This window comes from Microcebus murinus, chromosome 8 (assembly GCF_040939455.1).
Source record: "Microcebus murinus isolate Inina chromosome 8, M.murinus_Inina_mat1.0, whole genome shotgun sequence".
Classification (NCBI taxonomy): Eukaryota; Metazoa; Chordata; class Mammalia; order Primates; family Cheirogaleidae; genus Microcebus; species Microcebus murinus.
The window spans coordinates 103,466,604-103,483,575 of NC_134111.1; the positions used below are offsets into that span (position 1 = coordinate 103,466,604).

The 16,972-nt window shown below is 45.9% G+C and overlaps 1 protein-coding gene across 2 annotated transcripts in view; it reads right to left on the reverse strand.

Annotated features, from left to right (window-relative positions):
* The window catches only part of DRC11 (dynein regulatory complex subunit 11), a 149,919-nt gene that overhangs the window by 45,172 nt on the left and 87,775 nt on the right, over positions 1–16,972 (reverse strand). For both annotated transcript variants that reach the window (XM_076006077.1, XM_012754502.3), the window contains 4 exons: positions 10,881–10,987; positions 10,629–10,724; positions 4,007–4,065; positions 617–699 (listed from right to left, as the gene is read on the reverse strand). In XM_076006077.1, coding sequence (XP_075862192.1) covers positions 617–699; positions 4,007–4,065; positions 10,629–10,724; positions 10,881–10,987 — 345 coding nt within the window. The remainder of the gene's footprint in view (positions 1–616; positions 700–4,006; positions 4,066–10,628; positions 10,725–10,880; positions 10,988–16,972) is intronic.

Genomic DNA, 16,972 nt, shown 5'->3' on the forward strand with positions numbered 1-16,972 from the left:
TCCGAGTGTGACTGTCCCTTTGTGGTTATGCAGGAGCGTGTCCTCAGTCATTGGAGATGCTGTCTTCATAAAAGTGAAAATAGTAACTGCGTCAGGGGGGTCGAGCTGTGTGTTTGTAGGTCATCATATAGTTTTTTAAAAATTAAGAGAAAAACTTGGTTGGTGATGTGATAACAAGCGTCCCCACCTCCTTGCTCCCAACTCCTGCTGTCTCTTTTGGAAGCAAAGAAAGGATTGTTTACTGCGGAGGCAGCAGGTGCTGCCCTCTGAGGGCGCTGTGTTTAAATGTGAAAGCTCGAACAATTCCTCACGTCCTTAAGTCAGGTAATGCCAGCAATCGTGCCCACAGAACCTTGCTAGCAGGTTCAAAGACTGACCTGCTTCCGCCACGTTAGGGGAGAGGGCTGGAGCCGGCTTACTAAGAAACCCTATTAGTGCACAGCATCCACTTAGGTTATTCAAATAAATTCAATCAGACAAACATTTACCAGAAGCTACCATGGGCCAGCCTTTGGCTCGGACAAAAACACAATGAAACATACTTCGAGCTACTGGGACCTCAAAACACAAGGGGAGACACGTGACACATATATGCATTATTCTTCGGGCACTTTACCGATGTAATCCGAGAGGTTGACTTTCAGAGCCTGGATCAGTAATCCTTCTTCCACCAGCTCCCTGTACAGAGACTCGATGGTCCTGGGGGAAGCAGGAGACACACACAGAATCAGCGGCATCGCTATTAATCGTCACGTATGCAGAGAACAAACCAGACCTATTTCAAAGTATGTTTATATATACGGGAATACATGGAATTTTGAAGTGGTTTCCACAATTTGGGGATAAATTAGGCTTTTTAAAGACAATACTTTCACTCATCCATGTGCATATCTGATGTTTCCCATTAATAAGAATGATATCTCTGGGCATCTGAGACCAGCGATAACTCCTGCAGTCTGCCCTTCCATCAGTCTTCGTGATGGCACAAATATGAATTAGAAATCACCCAATAATAGTAATGCAATGGGCCTATAATTATATATTCAGTTAGCATCTGCAAGCTGTAGTAGATCATTAATCCTTTGTGAAATTTATGTTTCCTTTTAACTCAATAGCATAATAGTTTGAAAGAAATATCTACCAAGAACAAAGGCTTATACTGAGATAATTCTTATATGGAAGATAAAATGTCTCAAGTAATGAGTGCAATGATTTTTTAGGAGGATGTTATACTTTTCTGCAGTGTTTACAGATGTGAAAACCACTTCTCTAAGAGGACCTTGGGCATATATTCCGCACACTGGTAATTTATACTAATTGAGAAAAAATGAATATAGTATCCCACATAATGGATAAAACTCCCAATGATATTAGCTGGGGTTTGGCTTGCAGGAATTCAGATAGGTTAAGCCCAAATATCATTCCATATGCTCCTTTGAGATGTTTTGTCTCTTCCTTTTGTTTATTCTTCCATCCTCCCTAGTCTTTCTTTATGTTGAGAATTGTAAATACACCCATATTTAGACAGCTCTTCAACTGTACTATGATTCAAGTTAGGGTGATTAAAAGAGACCCAAGAATATCATTTAGACTCAAGCCAAATACTGTTAGGATAAATGTTAATCCAATGGCCTCAGTCTTTGGTTGACTGAAACTGTATTCCAGCAAATATATTTAAAATAGCATGCCCTCTGATGAAAATTGACAAAAGTTCAATTTTTTTTTTAGACAGGTCTTGCTCTGTTGCCCAGGCTAGAGTGCAGTGCTGTCATCAGAGCTCACTCTAACCTCAAACTCCCAGGCTCAAGTGATCCTCCTGCCTCAGCATCCCTAGTAGCTGGGACTACAGGCATGCATGACACCCAGCTATTTTTCTATTTTTTGTAGAGATGGGGTCTTGCTCTTGCTCGGGCTGGTCTTGAACTCCTGAGCTCAAGGGATCCTCCTGCCTTGGCCTCCCAAAGTGCTAGGATCACAGGCATATGATCCTAGCCTAAGAAAGGTTTAATTGTGATGAAATTTGGGATAAGAGTATCTGATCTATATCAAGGAAGTATCAGTTTAGTGTTTTAACTTGAATACTTATTTAATATAAACACATACCACAGGCATAAAATATTAACATAAAATTAAAGAAGATTCTCTAACATAATCAAAACAAATATATTAAGAAGGCCTAAACACAAACCTACATTTGGATTTTTACAGTGAAATGAACTTTTGTTAGGGAATACAACATTTTCAACCTTAAAACTACTTTAAACTATGATAAAATGCTATCTTAAGGGTTATATTAATTTAATGCGAGAAACAGAAGTTGTCTTAAAGATCATGGCAGAACTAATCCTACTCTAGTGACACAGGACCTTTAAAATTAACATGAAAAGTCTTTTAGGAATACGATGACCAGATATATCTGTATTTCTGGGCATAAATACGAATCAAATAACAGCCACTCTGCATTTCACTGGAGAATTATTTCCAGCTCACTTACGATGTTTCTACCGTAAAGAGGCACATGCCAAGAACATACATGACGTCTAATGGGCACACGTGTGTGGCCTACGTTTTGAAGCAGCATTTTATTCAGTAAAGTGATACTTTACGTGCAAGAGAATGTGAGTGAATAATTTTAAGCTAGTGATAGGGTCATACTGGTAGATTTGATTTCAGCTCTGGGCTTGTCATTGGATAAGGCACTGAACCTGATCTCCACCTGAAAGACTTCAGCTGTTTTGGGACCAATGTAAGAACAACGGAGAAAAGTGGCAACTAGAAGCCACTAAGAGATATCGGTGGCACTGTGTACAGGTGTGGGCCAGACCCTCCGCACTGGATGGACTATGATGCTCCCTCTGTCCCCAGGAGCTGCCCCGGAGGTGTCAGTGTTGGTGTGTGGAGACATGGGTGCCTCCCCCCGGGAACTGGGCACCTGAGTCTCAAGTGCTGACCAGGGCCCCTTAGGAAGCAGTCGGCCACGGCTCCTTAGCTTGAGCCGTTCCCCAAACGACGGAACCTCAGGTGGGGAAACCTGCGGTCCCTCCTTCTAGGGCTACCCCGTGGGAGCTGGTTCTCTGAAGAGCCCACACCTGCCCCGGCTGTCTTCCCAGAGGCTGCTTGCTGGCTCTAGGTGCCGCGGTCCCACTGGAGGTGTCTGCAGACACAGGTGCTGGCTTCTGGGCTATCCTGGTCTTCTCTTCCCCTCTCGATAGTTCTAAGCTGGGCTTCCTGTCTCATGGGCCTTCTGTCTAGCAGACTTTGGGAAGAATAATGCTGGATCCAAGGGAGAGCTGGAGAACACCCCCAAATAGGGGAGCAACACATGTTGAGCCATTCACAAAACCCAAGAGAAGGAAGGGATATGTTCAAAGTGATGTCTGACATCTGTTTATCAGGGGTTTTAATTAAATTCCTTAATAATATTAGAAAACCTAGGTACTATTTATTTTCAATGCTAAAGCACGTTAAGGGCCATTTCAATGCAAAAACAAGCATTTAAAGTTACTCGTTAGTCCTGTGCTGGAGCTGGGCCAGGGAAGCTCAAGGGAGTGGGAACGTCCCTTCACCAGGCTCAGCCTCATCCTGGGAACTCGTCCCTAGACAAGCAGGACCAAGTGCCTCCAGGCTGGGCCGGCGCCATGCAAGGGACAGGGCGTGTCTCTGCCTGAGGGGACACAGAATTTCGGCACTTTCTCAAAAGTTTCATCAGGGTGTTATTTCTTAAACAATTTTTCAAGAACCGCCCCTGGGAATGAATTTTAAAACCTAAAGCATTACATGAGCTCAGATGCGATGAGGAGGCGTGTTCGCCTCCCTGCCCTTCCGGGCGCCTTTCCAACTGGGATTGCGCAGGACTCGCCAGGGGGCCTGCCACCCCCACGGCGCTCTGGGAGGGAGGGGTGCGGTATGGCAGCGGGGCCCGCCAGGCACGGCCAGCACCAAGGCCGCGTCTTGGGGCTTCCTGCACCCGTCCACATGCCCTGCGACAGTGCGAGCTGTTCCTCACCTGTCAGCTGTCAGGTCTTTGTCCTTTTTTCCTTTTTTGCCTTTCTTCCCTTTATTTTTCTGAAAAAGAAAAAAAAAGTGGAAATAACCAGCAATTTAGTAAAAAAAAAAGCAAATAAGCCCAGAAATGAGCTACACGAACTGTCTTTGGAGGTGGCGGGAGGTGAAAAGTTAGCGACAAACGGAACACGGAGCCGCAGCGTTGTCACGGACGAGGGGTTTGGCCTAGAAAATCCCACGCTGCTTACCTGGACACGTCCCCGTGTGGGCGGAAGGTGATGTCTCCACTGCGGAGCCCGCACGGGGCCAACTCCCTAGCAGGTCCGTCCTCCTGTTCTGTGCCGCCGTCTACACCGGCGCCTCAGATGACCTGCGCTCCCCACGCGCACCTGCGCCTCTCGCGCCTTCTCACCTGGCCCCCGCCCGCCCTCCGCGCCCGTCTCCCCATGCGTTCATCTCTCTGTGGCAGAGCAATTCATGCGGCGCGCGCCCGTGCGCGGGCTGACTGGCTTTCACATTTAAGTTTTATAATGTGAGCGCACACCCACCGCCCAGTTCAAACTGCAGGACGTGCCTCTCCCGCTGAGCTCTCCGCAGCGTCGCTCCCCCTGTGGGCGACACCGTTCCTGCGAGTGGAGTCTCACTGTTGACGCACGAGCTCTCTTACGTCTGGCTTCTTTCCAACACTGTTACAGCCGCAAGGTTCACTTGCACGGCTGCACGAAGCCAAACTTCATTCATGTCCTTCAGGTTTTTAAAACTTAATTTTCTGTTTTAAGATAACGGCGGATTCACACGCAGTTGTAAGAGACAGTACGGGCACACGGCGCGTTCCTCCCCCGGGTTTCTCCCGTGGCCGCGCCTCGAAGAACAGCTGTCCCGCAAGAGCACAGCCAGGATGTCCACGGGGACTGGGCAAAGCGCGTCTCCATCACCACAGGGACCCTCGTGCCCCCCTTTTATAGTGACAGCCGCTTCCCTCCCAAGACCACCCTGTCTCTAACCCCTGGAAACCACCGATCTGTTCTCCATTTCTGTAACTGTGTCCTTTTAAGAATGCTGCATAGACAGAACCTCAGAGTGCAGCCTGTGGGGGTTGGCTTTTCCGAGTCAGCAGAATTCTCCAGAAACTCACCCAGGTCGTCGTGTGTATCAATAGCTGGTTCCTTCTTGTCGCTGTTTCCAGTGTCAGGCTAGTATGCATTAAGTGAGCAGCTGTAAGTGTGTGTGTGTGTGTGTGTGTGTGTGTGTGTGTGTGCGTGCGTGTGTGTGTGTGTGTTGAATTTTTCTCTAATGTGGCCCTGAGGCCTGTCTCTGGAGAGTGGGTATAGAGTCCAGCCCTGCCCTGACGGGGCTCGGGGACTGGGTGTTCAGTGTGCCTTTTACGGAACACTTCTTGATCCTGGTGGACGGCCCAGTGCCTGGGTGTCTGCCCGGTGACCAGATGTTTCTCTCACAGGAGACCTGTTTATAGTGGCAGATGCCCTTGTGGCTCTGGTCTGACCTGTGTCCAATCCGCTCCTACTGAAACAGCCAGTCCCCAGGGAGCCCTGGCGAGGAGGAGGAGGAGGAGGAGGATGAGGAGGAGGAGGAGGAGGATGAGGAGGAGGAGGAGGATGAGGAGGAGGAGGAGGAAGAGGGTTTACAGCAAGCAGGCGTGAGTTCTGTGGCACCATGCTGTGACACATGGGTGTCAGTCACTGGGGCGTATTTGTGCTGTCCGTGTGGGGTGTGGGGTCAGCGGGGCCAGTCGGGGAGGCTGTATCTAGCCGTCCCACAGGGCGGTGGGCGCCAGGAGGCGGTTGTTGTTTAAGGAGGCGGTTGTCATCTGGGCGGATGACGCTGAGGAGTTGGGGGAGGTAGGGAACTGGGGACAGTGACGGGTCGACTAAGCCCTGCTTCCAGTACGAGAAAGTTAAACTTAATATTCAGCACAGACGCCGAGGCAACGTAAGATTTTAAGAATTCACTAGTGAACACAAGTCCCCGTTTCTCTGGCATGAACATCGTGAGTGCAATGCTGGGTTGTACAGGACGTGCACGTTTGGCTTTCTAAAACAATAGCCCACGCTTGAAGCTCTGACTCGAGGGGGGACAGCAGCAAGGGAAATACACGTAACCTTAACATTTGTACCCCCATAACATGCTGGAAGAAAGAAAAAATAAAAAACAAAAACAAAAACAACAGCCCAACTGTGACGCCCAGTGGCTGTGCCACTCCACATGCCCACCAACAGCGTGCCAGCGGTCCAGCTCCTCCCACCCTCCCCGGCCCTCGGTGCTGTCGCTGGTGCTTATTCCACCCGCGCTAACAGGGGGTAGCGCTGTCATCACGGTTCTGTGTGCGTCACCCCGGTGGCCGGCGATGCCGAGCTTCTGTTCACGCGCTTGTTGCCGTCTCTGCGTCCCCGTCAGTGAAATGTCTCTTCCTGTCTCTCGGCCATTCTCTCACTGGGTTGCTTGTTGTCTAACTTTTGAGTTTTGAGGTTCTTTGTGTGTTCTGAATACTAGCTCTTTGTCAGATATGTGGTTTGCAAATATTTCCTCTCAGTCTGTAGCGTGTCTTTTTATCCTCTTAACAGCGCCTTTCACAGAGCAAAAGTTTTAATTTTGAGGAAGTCCAATATTTCCTTTTATGAATTGTGCTTTTGGTATTAATTCTAAGAACTCTTTGTCTAGCCTTAGATTCTAAACGTCTTCTATATCTTTTTCTAAAAGTAGAGTCTGTGACCCATTTCGAATTAATTTTCAGACAGTGTGCGAGACTTAGGTTCATTTCCTTTTGCTCATGGATGTCCAGTTGCTCCGGCACCATTTATCCAAGAGGGTGTCTTTCCCCCTTTGAAGCGCTTTTGCACCTTTGTCAAAATCAGCCAGGCAGACCTGGGCGGGCTGCTGTGCATTCTCTGTCCTGTTCCGTTGTCCGTGTGTCTGTCTCTTCCGCTCCCAACAGCACACAGCCTTGGTCACTGTAGCTGTACAACCAGCCATAAACCTGGGTGAATCGATCCTTCTCGCTTTATTCCTTTTTCAAAATTGCTTCAGTTATTTTAGTTCCATTATTTCTCCATATAAATTTTAGAATAATCTCATCTATATCTACAAATTATGTTTCTGGGATTTTGATAGCGTTGAATTCAACCTGTATATCAATGTGGAGAGAACTGCCATTTCTCTTTATTTAATCTCTTTGTTATTGGTTTGTTGAGTACCTCTCATGGTATGTCAGTCTATTTAGCTTTCTTTGATTTCTTTCATCAGCTTTGTGCAGTTTTAACATCTAAGTCTTGTACCTGTTTTGTTAGATTTACACCTACAGTTTTTGAGTGATTTTAAATGATGCTATATTTAATTTTGGTATCCATGGGTCTATTGCTGGTATATAGAAATGCAGGTTTATCCTGTATCCTGCAACCTTGCTGAACTCACTTATTGTTTCTAGAACTTTCTTTGTAGATTCCTTGGGATTTTTCTACATAGACAATCATGTCATCTGCAAATAAAACCTTTTAATTTTACAATAGTTTATATTTACAAAAAAGTTACAAAAATAGTACAGAGAGGTCCTGTATACCCCTTACATAGCTTTCCCTATCAACATCTTACATTACTAAGGTACATTTATCACAACGAAGGAACCAATATTGGCACAATATCATCAATGAAAATGCACAGTTCATTAGGTTTCCACGTATTTTTCCTTAATCTCCTTTTGTGTTCCAGCATCCCAAGAAGGTTTTTGGTTACTGATTTAATCTCTATTTACTATTGGTTTGTTGAAACTGTTTATTTCTTGTCGATTCAGTCTTGGTAGGTTGTATGTTTGCAGAAGTTTATCTACTTCTTCTAGGTTGTCCATTTAGTGTATAATTGTTGATAATAGTTTTTTGTTATCTTTTAAATTTTTGTGACATTGGTTATAATGTCTCCTCTTCCACTGCTGAATTTATGTATTTGAGCTTTCACTCTTTTTTCTTAGTCTAGCATAAAGTTTGCCAATTTTAAAAATCTTTTCAGAAAACCAACTCTTAGTTTCATCATTTTTTTTAATTCTCTATTTCATTTATTTCTGCTCTAATCTTTATTATTTCCTTTCTTGTGCTGGCTTTGGGTTTACTGTTTCCTCTTTTTCTGGTTCCTTGAGGTATGTTAGGTTGTTTATTTGAGATCTTTCTTCTTTTTTAATGTAGGCATTTATGTAAGTTCCCCTCTTAGTACTGCTCTTGCTATAAAGTTTGGCATGTTGTGTTTTCATTTTTGCTTTGAGATATTTTCTAATTCTCCTTTAGATTGCTTCCTTGACCCGATGTTCAGAGAGTGTCGTTTAATTTCCATTATTTGTGAATTTTCCATATTCCTTTTGTTACTGAATCCTAGTTTCATCCCACTGTGGTTGGAGGCTATCTGGAATGTTTTCAATCTTCTTAAACTTATTAAGACTTGTTTTGTGACCCAGGATGCGGAGAGCATCCTTTAGAATGTTCTATGTGTACCTGAGAATGATGTGTACTCTGCTGCAACCAGGTAGAATAACTGTTAGGAGTTAGGACCATTGGTATACAGTGGTATGTGTTTCCTTACTGATTTTCTGTCTGGATGGTATATCCATTATAGAAGTAGGATATTGAAGTCTCCTACTATTATTATATTGCTGTTTCTCCCTTCAGATATGTCAATATTCACTTTATATGTTCAGGTGCTTTGATGAAGGGTGTATATATATTTATAATTGTCATCGCTTCCCATTGAATTGACCCTTTTACCATTATGTAATGATCTTTTTGGTCTCTTCTGACAGTTTTGACTTGACTGTTTTGTATAAGTGTAGCCACCTCTGCTCTCTTTGGTTACCATTTGCATGAAATATCTTCTATCCCCTCTTCCAGCCTATATGTGTCCTTAAATCTAACGTGAATCGCTTGTAGATAGTATATAGTTGGATCTTGTTTTCTTTTAATCCATTGAGCCACTCTATATCTTTTGATTGGTGAGTTTAATTCATCCACATTTGAAGTAATTATTGATAGGTAAGGACCTATCAATTTTTTTTCTGTTTTGTGGTTCTTTTGTTCTTCTCTCACTGTCTTCCTTTGTAATTTGACAGTTTTTTGTAGTGACATACTTTGATTCTTTTCTGATGCTGGTGTCCAAAGACCTGCCTGGTGTCAGGGTTTGTAAGATGCCTGTAGTGCTGAGGTCTGCAGGTGAGTGGCCTGGTGGTGGGTAGGCGGTGAAGTCAGATGCTCACTTCTCTGTCCCTTTCCTGCCAGGGACAGCAAGCGGGCCTAGGAAATGTGTAGGCTTCGTGGAGGAGTGACATAGGCAAAGTGACACTTTTCCTTTTAATCTCTTTGTTGCATCTTTTTAAATGTTTCTGTGCTCCAACGGGGTGTTTCACCCCCTCTCTTGGACTCCAGAGCTCTTGTGAAGGTGCTTTCATCCGTAGATGGTTGTTGGTTGTTAAATCAGTGTTATCAGACTGCAGCGATGGAAATTCAGAACAGAGCTAAGAGGGAAACTCAGTTGCCTTCAGAGTTACACCACATTAGTACAAAACAGATCAAGGTAGAGTCACTCTAAAGAGACCGTCTGGCTCCTGAGGTGGCAAAACTAGGCACCAATGCGTCTGGATGTGTGACAAAATACAAGAGAGAATGTGTGAATCACAGGGACAGCGGAGCAGCTGTGGAACGTAGAGAAAGCTGTCACAGAAGCAGAGACTCGCTGTGAGACGCAGGCTTAGCTCTACCTTGGACACACTGGCCCGGATGGCAAGCAAGGCTGTCTCTAGGATGGAGGCAGAGGTAGGGGCCCGAGTGAATCAACTTTGAGTGCTCTGACCTTTGAAAGCTACCCTAACCCACCGTGAGGATGGAACTAGCGGCCATTGTCCTAAGAGAAGTAACGCAGGAACGAAAATCCAAAGACCGCATGCTCTCACTTACAAGTGGGAGCTGAGCCACAGGTACGCAGGGTCGGGCAGACGGCACAATGGACGCTGGAGACTCGGAAGGAGGGAGGGTGGGGAGTGAGGGATGAAAAGTTCCCTATTGGGTACAATGTACACTACTCTGGTGATGGGAACACTAAAAGCCCAGACTTCACCATTATACAACATATCCATGTAACAAAACTCCACCTGTACCCCCTAAATCTATTGAAACAAAAATAAAGTAAAATAAAACCAAACCACCACTCCCAACACCTCTAAGAAAAAAGTAAACCAGTATGAGATGGCTTGGTGGCAACTTACGATTCAGTTCATCTGACTCCTTTCTCTATGATCTCTGTATGGAACCTGCTCATTGCCATGGCCCCCTGTAGACCACCCCCAGCATGGGATGGGGGGCATGAATGCTGGCTTCTTTGATAGTTCTTGTCCTACCTGTGGGGCTTGGGTGATCAGAATCTGTGGCGGATGGGGTTGGGGGAGGTCACTCCCAGATGGTTGGATCTGTCCCATTTATGAGGCCATGGCCTAAGGGCTAAATGGTGGACCAAGTTACCAAAGGAAGGTGTGTTTCTTTGTGAGGCGTCCACAGGAAGCCCTCCCCAATGTGCTGCTGCATGGGCTCCTTGTCATGAGTCAACCTGCTCCCTCCCCACGTTCATTCACTACTCACCTTATCTTTCTTCTTTCCTGGTTTGCCTGGGAATTCCCTTTCTCTGTTCACAGCTAGTTTCAAGTTTTTTAGTTCTTGTCTCATCAACTCATCAACCTAGGTAAATACAAAACGTACTGCTTTTAGGTGACTTTGCATGCCCTGCATTTTCCATGTGAAACTATGAGATAGGTCATTAATAGCAAATAGTGAAGAAGCACAATCACTGCAGTAGATGACCTGTCATTACTATGACAGAAAATGCAGCTATACCTGCACCCTTAGCTCTGACTCTAATTCTTTCCATTTCTCCTCTTTGACCAGTTCTGGATCATAGTCTTGAGGGAAATTCCAAGATTCGTCTTTATTCATCCACATGTCTATAGTCCAGAAGGATAAAGAAAAAGAAAATTAAAAAACTTTTTCATTATTTAAATTAATGAAAGCAGCTATTACAGTATAAACGTGAGTCTAACTTTATATCTATTGCATAGAATAAAAGTTCTGAATGAGTTATGAGATTAATATATGTACTTGTATAATATCTTAAAAAGAAAATTGCTAATGTGAAAATATCAAGCAAAAAATTGTTATGCAAATAGTATCGTACTCTAGGATTATAACCATGTAAAAACAACATGCTGGTGGTGGGATTATAGAACTATAGGTTACTCTTTTTGTAGTATGTTTTATATTACTTTTATTATTCAAATTATTCGCTAAAATATGAAAGATTTTGTTGTCTGTTGAACAATCTCCAGTAATTTACCCTCACCCCCTATTATAAAACAGACAAAACTAAACACACAAATACCCATGACTTTCCCCTAATTCAACAGCTATATTTTTGAATTACTTTTTGGATGTTTTTGCAATCATATATTTTAAATTTCCCTTTTGTCTTATCTTGACGGTTAGGAGGATGGACCTAGAGAAAGCTGACCTTGGAGAAAATAGGAATAACATAGTCCTTTGGAACAGAACTGAGAATCCAGAGATGAAACCACCCGAATATGGTAATCTAATCTTTGACAAAGCAGACAAAAATATACACTGGGGAAAAGAATCTCTTTTCAATAAAAGGTGCTGGGAAAACTGGATAGCTACATACAGACGACTGAAACTGGATCCCCACCTCTCACCTCTCACAAAAGTCAATTTAAGATGGATAACACACTTAAATCTAAGGCATGAAATCTTAAGAATTCTAGAAGAAGATGTTGGGAAGACCCTTTTAGACATCAGCCTAGGCAAAAAATTTTTGAAGAAGACCCCCAAAGCAATCACAGCAGCAACAAAAATAAATGGGATCTGATCAAATTAAAAAGCTTCTGCATAGCCAAGGAAACTACCATTAGAGCAAATAGACAGCCTACAGAATAGGAGAAAATTTTTGCTCTCTACACATCTGATAAAGGGCTGATAAAAAGAATCTATCTAGAACTTAAAAAATTCAACAAGAAAAAAAAAAAACAAACAACCCCATCAATAAATGGGCAAAGGAAATGAACAGAATCTTTTCAAAAGAAGACAGAATAATGGCCAGCAAACATATAAACAAGTGCTCAACATCTCTAATCATTAGAGAAATGCAAATCAAAACCACAATGAGATACCACCTAACCCCAGCGAGATTGGCCTCGCTCAAAAAATCCCAAGACAACAAATGCTGGTTAGGATGCAGAGAGACAGGAACACTCTTACACTGCTGGTGGGACTGCAAATTAGTGCAACATCTGTGGAAAAGAATTTGGAGATACCTCAAAGAGCTAAAAATAGAAATACCATTCAATCCAGCACCCCAAAGAGCAAAAGGCATTCTATAATAAAGGTATCTGTACCCGAATGTTTGTGACAGCACAATTTACTACTGCAAGGATGTGGAAACAACCCAAGTGCCCGTCCATCCATGAGTGGATTAATAAAATATGATATATGTATACAATGGAATACTACTCAATGATAAGAAATGACAGTAATCTAGCACCTCTTATATTTTCCTGGATAGAGCTTGAGTCCATCTTCCAAAGTGAAGTATCACAAGAACGGAAGAATAGGCTCCACATGTACTCACCACCAAATTGGCACTAACTGATCAACGCCATGCTGCTCACATGGTAGTAATATTCTCCAGGGACTGGGGGTGCAGGGTGGGGGGAGAGGGTGAACTCACAGCTAATGGACATGGTGAATGTTGTAGAGGGGAAGGGCATGCCTCTAATCCTTGCTTGGGTGAGGCAAAGTCATAAAATGTAACCAAAATGTTTGTACCCTCATAATATCCTGAAATAAAAATAAATACAAAAAGAAAACAGAGATAATAAAAAATGTATCATTTATCACAAAGGAAACACTAGGAATGTTACTGCAATTTTTGTAATAAAAATTGTAAAGATTGGCCAGAAGAAAAAAAAAAGAAAATAAGAACAATTTCCTATCACTAAACTGAAATAGAGCTCATTTCTCAGAGGGGAATTCCACACGCATGCTGCAGTTTGGAACCATGGGGGCCTTGCAGCGGGGCTTGCGAAGGGTCTCCCACGGGAAGACAAGACTTGCCAGTTTGGGAATCGGGGTCTCTTCCCGGAATCTATATTCAGAATGTGAAGGAAATTCGCCGGAACTCACCAAACTGACAACCGCCCCCCAGTCTGGGGACTCACCTTATCGCCGTGGTGACCTCCAACTTGGGAAGGCACCTGGGGGCCCCGGGGGACAGGCAGAGGCGCCCCGACCCCTGCCAGACGGTGGCTACAACTTGGGAGGAAGAAGAGTCTGTGGCCTCCACGGCAGGTGGTGTCAGGAACGGATGGACGGAGGCTCCTCAACTTGGCCCCCCAAGAGCGCAGCATGGGGTGGGGTGGGGTGGGGGGTGGCGCTGAGGCCGATGCGAGTGACTGGGAGAGGAGAGGGCGGTGCTCACACTCGAAAGTCACAGTGGGACAGAAGCCTGAGTCTGGCCGCTGCCGAGAGCCAGGGTAATCCAATGTGAAGGCCGAGAGCAGAGAAGGCCCTGGGGAATCACGCGGGCAACCCAGCGAGAAAGGAGAGGCTGAGTCTCTGGGAGCAACGAGAGGGGAGGGACGAGATACGATGTGATCAGGGAAAAGCCAGACTCCAGGGAGAGACGGGAAGACGGTGACAAGATTGGGATGCACAACTCGGAGCTGGCAAATGGGCAGATCTGGCCGCCTGACGCCTGCCTGGGCAGCACAGCCTGGCGCCAGGGCCACAGTCTGGGACCAGGTGGAACCTCTACCACCTACCAGCTGTTGACCTTAGCAGGTGACAGCCTTTTCTGAGAAATAAAAATGCCCCCTTCCTCACACATACAGGGAGAGGGTGAGTGGAATAAAACATGTAAAGCTCCCAGTTTAACCCAAACAGCTGCTGCCAGCCCCGGAGCAGTGCCCCCAGGGTCTCGGCGTGCCTTGCTGACAGTCTGCCTCCTGGGGCAGAGGAACCGGCAGGTCGGCTGCTGCACTGGCAACAGACGTGCCAAAGCAGACGTGTGTCAGCAAAGAGGGCCCCAGGCGGCCAGTGACTGTCCGTCTTAGAGTGGTCAGCGAGGACCTCAAGGGACAAGACAGCTGCAGGAAGATGGGACGTGGAAACACAATTCCAGTTCTCAAAAAGCGTGGGGCGGGCCCAGCAGCTGCAGATGCTGATGCCGGTGTCTGGCATGGGGTTTCTGGGCAGAAACGGCTGTCCGCCACTCACAGGGGACGCGGGCCCATGCTACACCTGGATAGGCCGCGGGTGGTCGGCTCAGCAGGTGCCAGCCAGAGCAGAGCCCGCCTGGATCCCCGCGGGTCCGAGGCAGCTGTGCTCCGGGCAGGGCGGACCTCAGCCCCCGCCACACACACGTGAAGGCTCAGCCTGCCGTGACACAAAGCTGGGCATGCAGGTTTTTGAAAGCAGTGATGCTGAGAGGACCCAAACTTCATCTAGAATGCTTAATGTGGACTTACAAGAGACAACGAATAAATCACAAAGGCGGTACATTTTTCATAGAATCAATGCACTTATGTGTCCTTCCCCAGAAAGGCAGGCCACGTGAGAGATGGCCTGGGGATTGGGGCACAGAGCTCAAGGATGCTGGGGGTGGGGAGAGACACGGACCGTGCCCCCTGGAAACGAGTTGGAGGGCAGCGGTGGAGGTGAGGCTGAGTCCGGGTGACCAGCCAGACTGAGGTGTGAGGACAGAAGCGGAGAAGGACTGAAGAAGGCTGGCGGGCTGGGTGGGCACACCGGCGTGGGCTGGGGAGCCCGGCTGGGTTCCTCTCCTGTCACACGCTCCTCCTGGCGGGTGTCGGCCCGAGAGCCAGGGCACAGGACACATGCATCGCGTAGCTCGCCTGTGCCATCCGGCTGATGTGAAAAATACCTTAAGTCCCTAATATCTGAAAGTCACTAATATCTCTCTTTGCCCTGAAGCCCCACGGAAGGTGGATTGTGTGGTTAGCTTGCACAGTGTGTGTGCACCAAGGGCCTAGCTAGTTTATGATTTCCTCATTTGAAGATGATTGCTCTTTTTTAGTACATTTTCTGAGATGTACCTAAGCTTAAACTGAAAAACCTCAAAATGTACAAAAAACATGTAAAAATAAAATGTAAGAAAAGGAATAAATGCTTCCTTTTATGTGTTCAAATCTTTAAGCTTTCCCCCTTGAAAATACTAGAAAATGTTCAGACGTGTCGTAACGTACTATTTACTAATAACTCTTTCCAGAGTTCCCCCTCGTAGGGTTATTAAATCTTCAACAACACTTACCTGTTACATTAAGATATTTTAAACAAGATAGCTTTTTTATTTCAGAAAGCTACTTTTCCTTTTTTCCTCACTAAATAAGACTCACTAAATTTGAGAAACAAAGAATTTAATAAGAAAAGGAATGCAGAGTATTCAACAGAAAGGAAACCGTGAGGTGCCTGTGTGCGTGGACGCAGTTGTGTGCTGGAACGTTCTCATTCTGAGGTTGCAACTGTATTTTGAAATGAAACACTGGGGAGCGGCTTTGCCCATTTCCCCCGTAGATGGTTTAAATGGATTGAGTTTTCCACCGAAACTTTGCTTTTCTCATGACACTTTTGCGCAGGGCACTTTTCAATCCCTTCAGGAACTTCATGGACATTTATAAATGCAGGAAGCCATTCACGGCCCTCAAAGGGCACCAACTGCCCCACTCGCTCCTAGAGCGGAGAAAGAGCTTTTATCCCGAGCATGTGAAAAGCGAGGCCAAGGCAGTTTCACACGTGGGGGGGTGATGAAAGGGGCGGGCGGGCGGGGATAATCTTAGTGATTAAAATGCTAATGTTTTATTTGAAAAGGAAAACCTTTGATTTTTAAGAAAAGAATGCTAAGACGAAGACATTTCATTTCTTTAAGTTACCAAAGACCTGGCAGATAACACGTCCAGTGCCACGGCCTCCAACTAGGAAAATGACACTGCAGGTTTGCCGCTCTGGAGGGACGCTGCTTGGGCTTCCAGCCTTCGTGGAAAGTGATATCATATAAAAGGCGTGGATGGTTCTAAGAGCTTTTGGGAGGGTGAGCAGGTTGCGAGCCTTGGCTTCCCATGGGAACATTAGATTTTTCCCCAAGTTAATTTTTGCTTTTATCAAAATAATACACATCATTCTAGGCAGAATAGGAAAAGGATTATAATAAACACTGTTCTACCTGTCTACCTGCCAGTTAGATTGCCCAATGGCATGCCTTCCTAAATTCATTCATTCAAAACACATGGAATGAGTTCAGTTATTAAAGTTTGACTTCTTGAGCCTGGTGAGGGCCAGGCACTGCTCTCGGAGTGAAAGGATGGAAAGCCCCGCCCTCGGGGTCTCCCCACTGGGGACACCGTGAGCAGAGGTTCACAGTCATGTGGTCAGTGCAATGGGACAGGGGTGCAGGGGCTCAGCGTCGCAGGAACTGCAGCCCCGCTAGGGCGTGTGGAATGGTCTAGCTTCACAGGAGCATCTCAGCGTTTTCCGTGTGCTTTCCCCAATGGCCACGCACCACGCTCATACGCTTTCGCCATGTGACAGTTTCGGGCACGAGTTCCTCACTTGCTGCCATGCGGGGCAGGCTCCTGCTCTCTCCCGCTTTCTTCCTGTGCCCTCACTGTCTTCACGTGGTGTCATTAGAACGGCGGGGCCCATGCCTTCCAAATGCCCAGGAAACTGTCACCTTAGTGTAAGCACAGGATGACATGCAGGTGTATGTGACGGGATGTCTCGGGATGAGACCCACCCAAACCAGGGAGTGGCAGGCAGTCAGCAAGGGCCAAGAAAGGGCCCAAGGATCGGAGCTGACTGGGAGGGGTGCAGGAGGGAGGTTTTCAGGGGAAAATGAACCGGTAGGT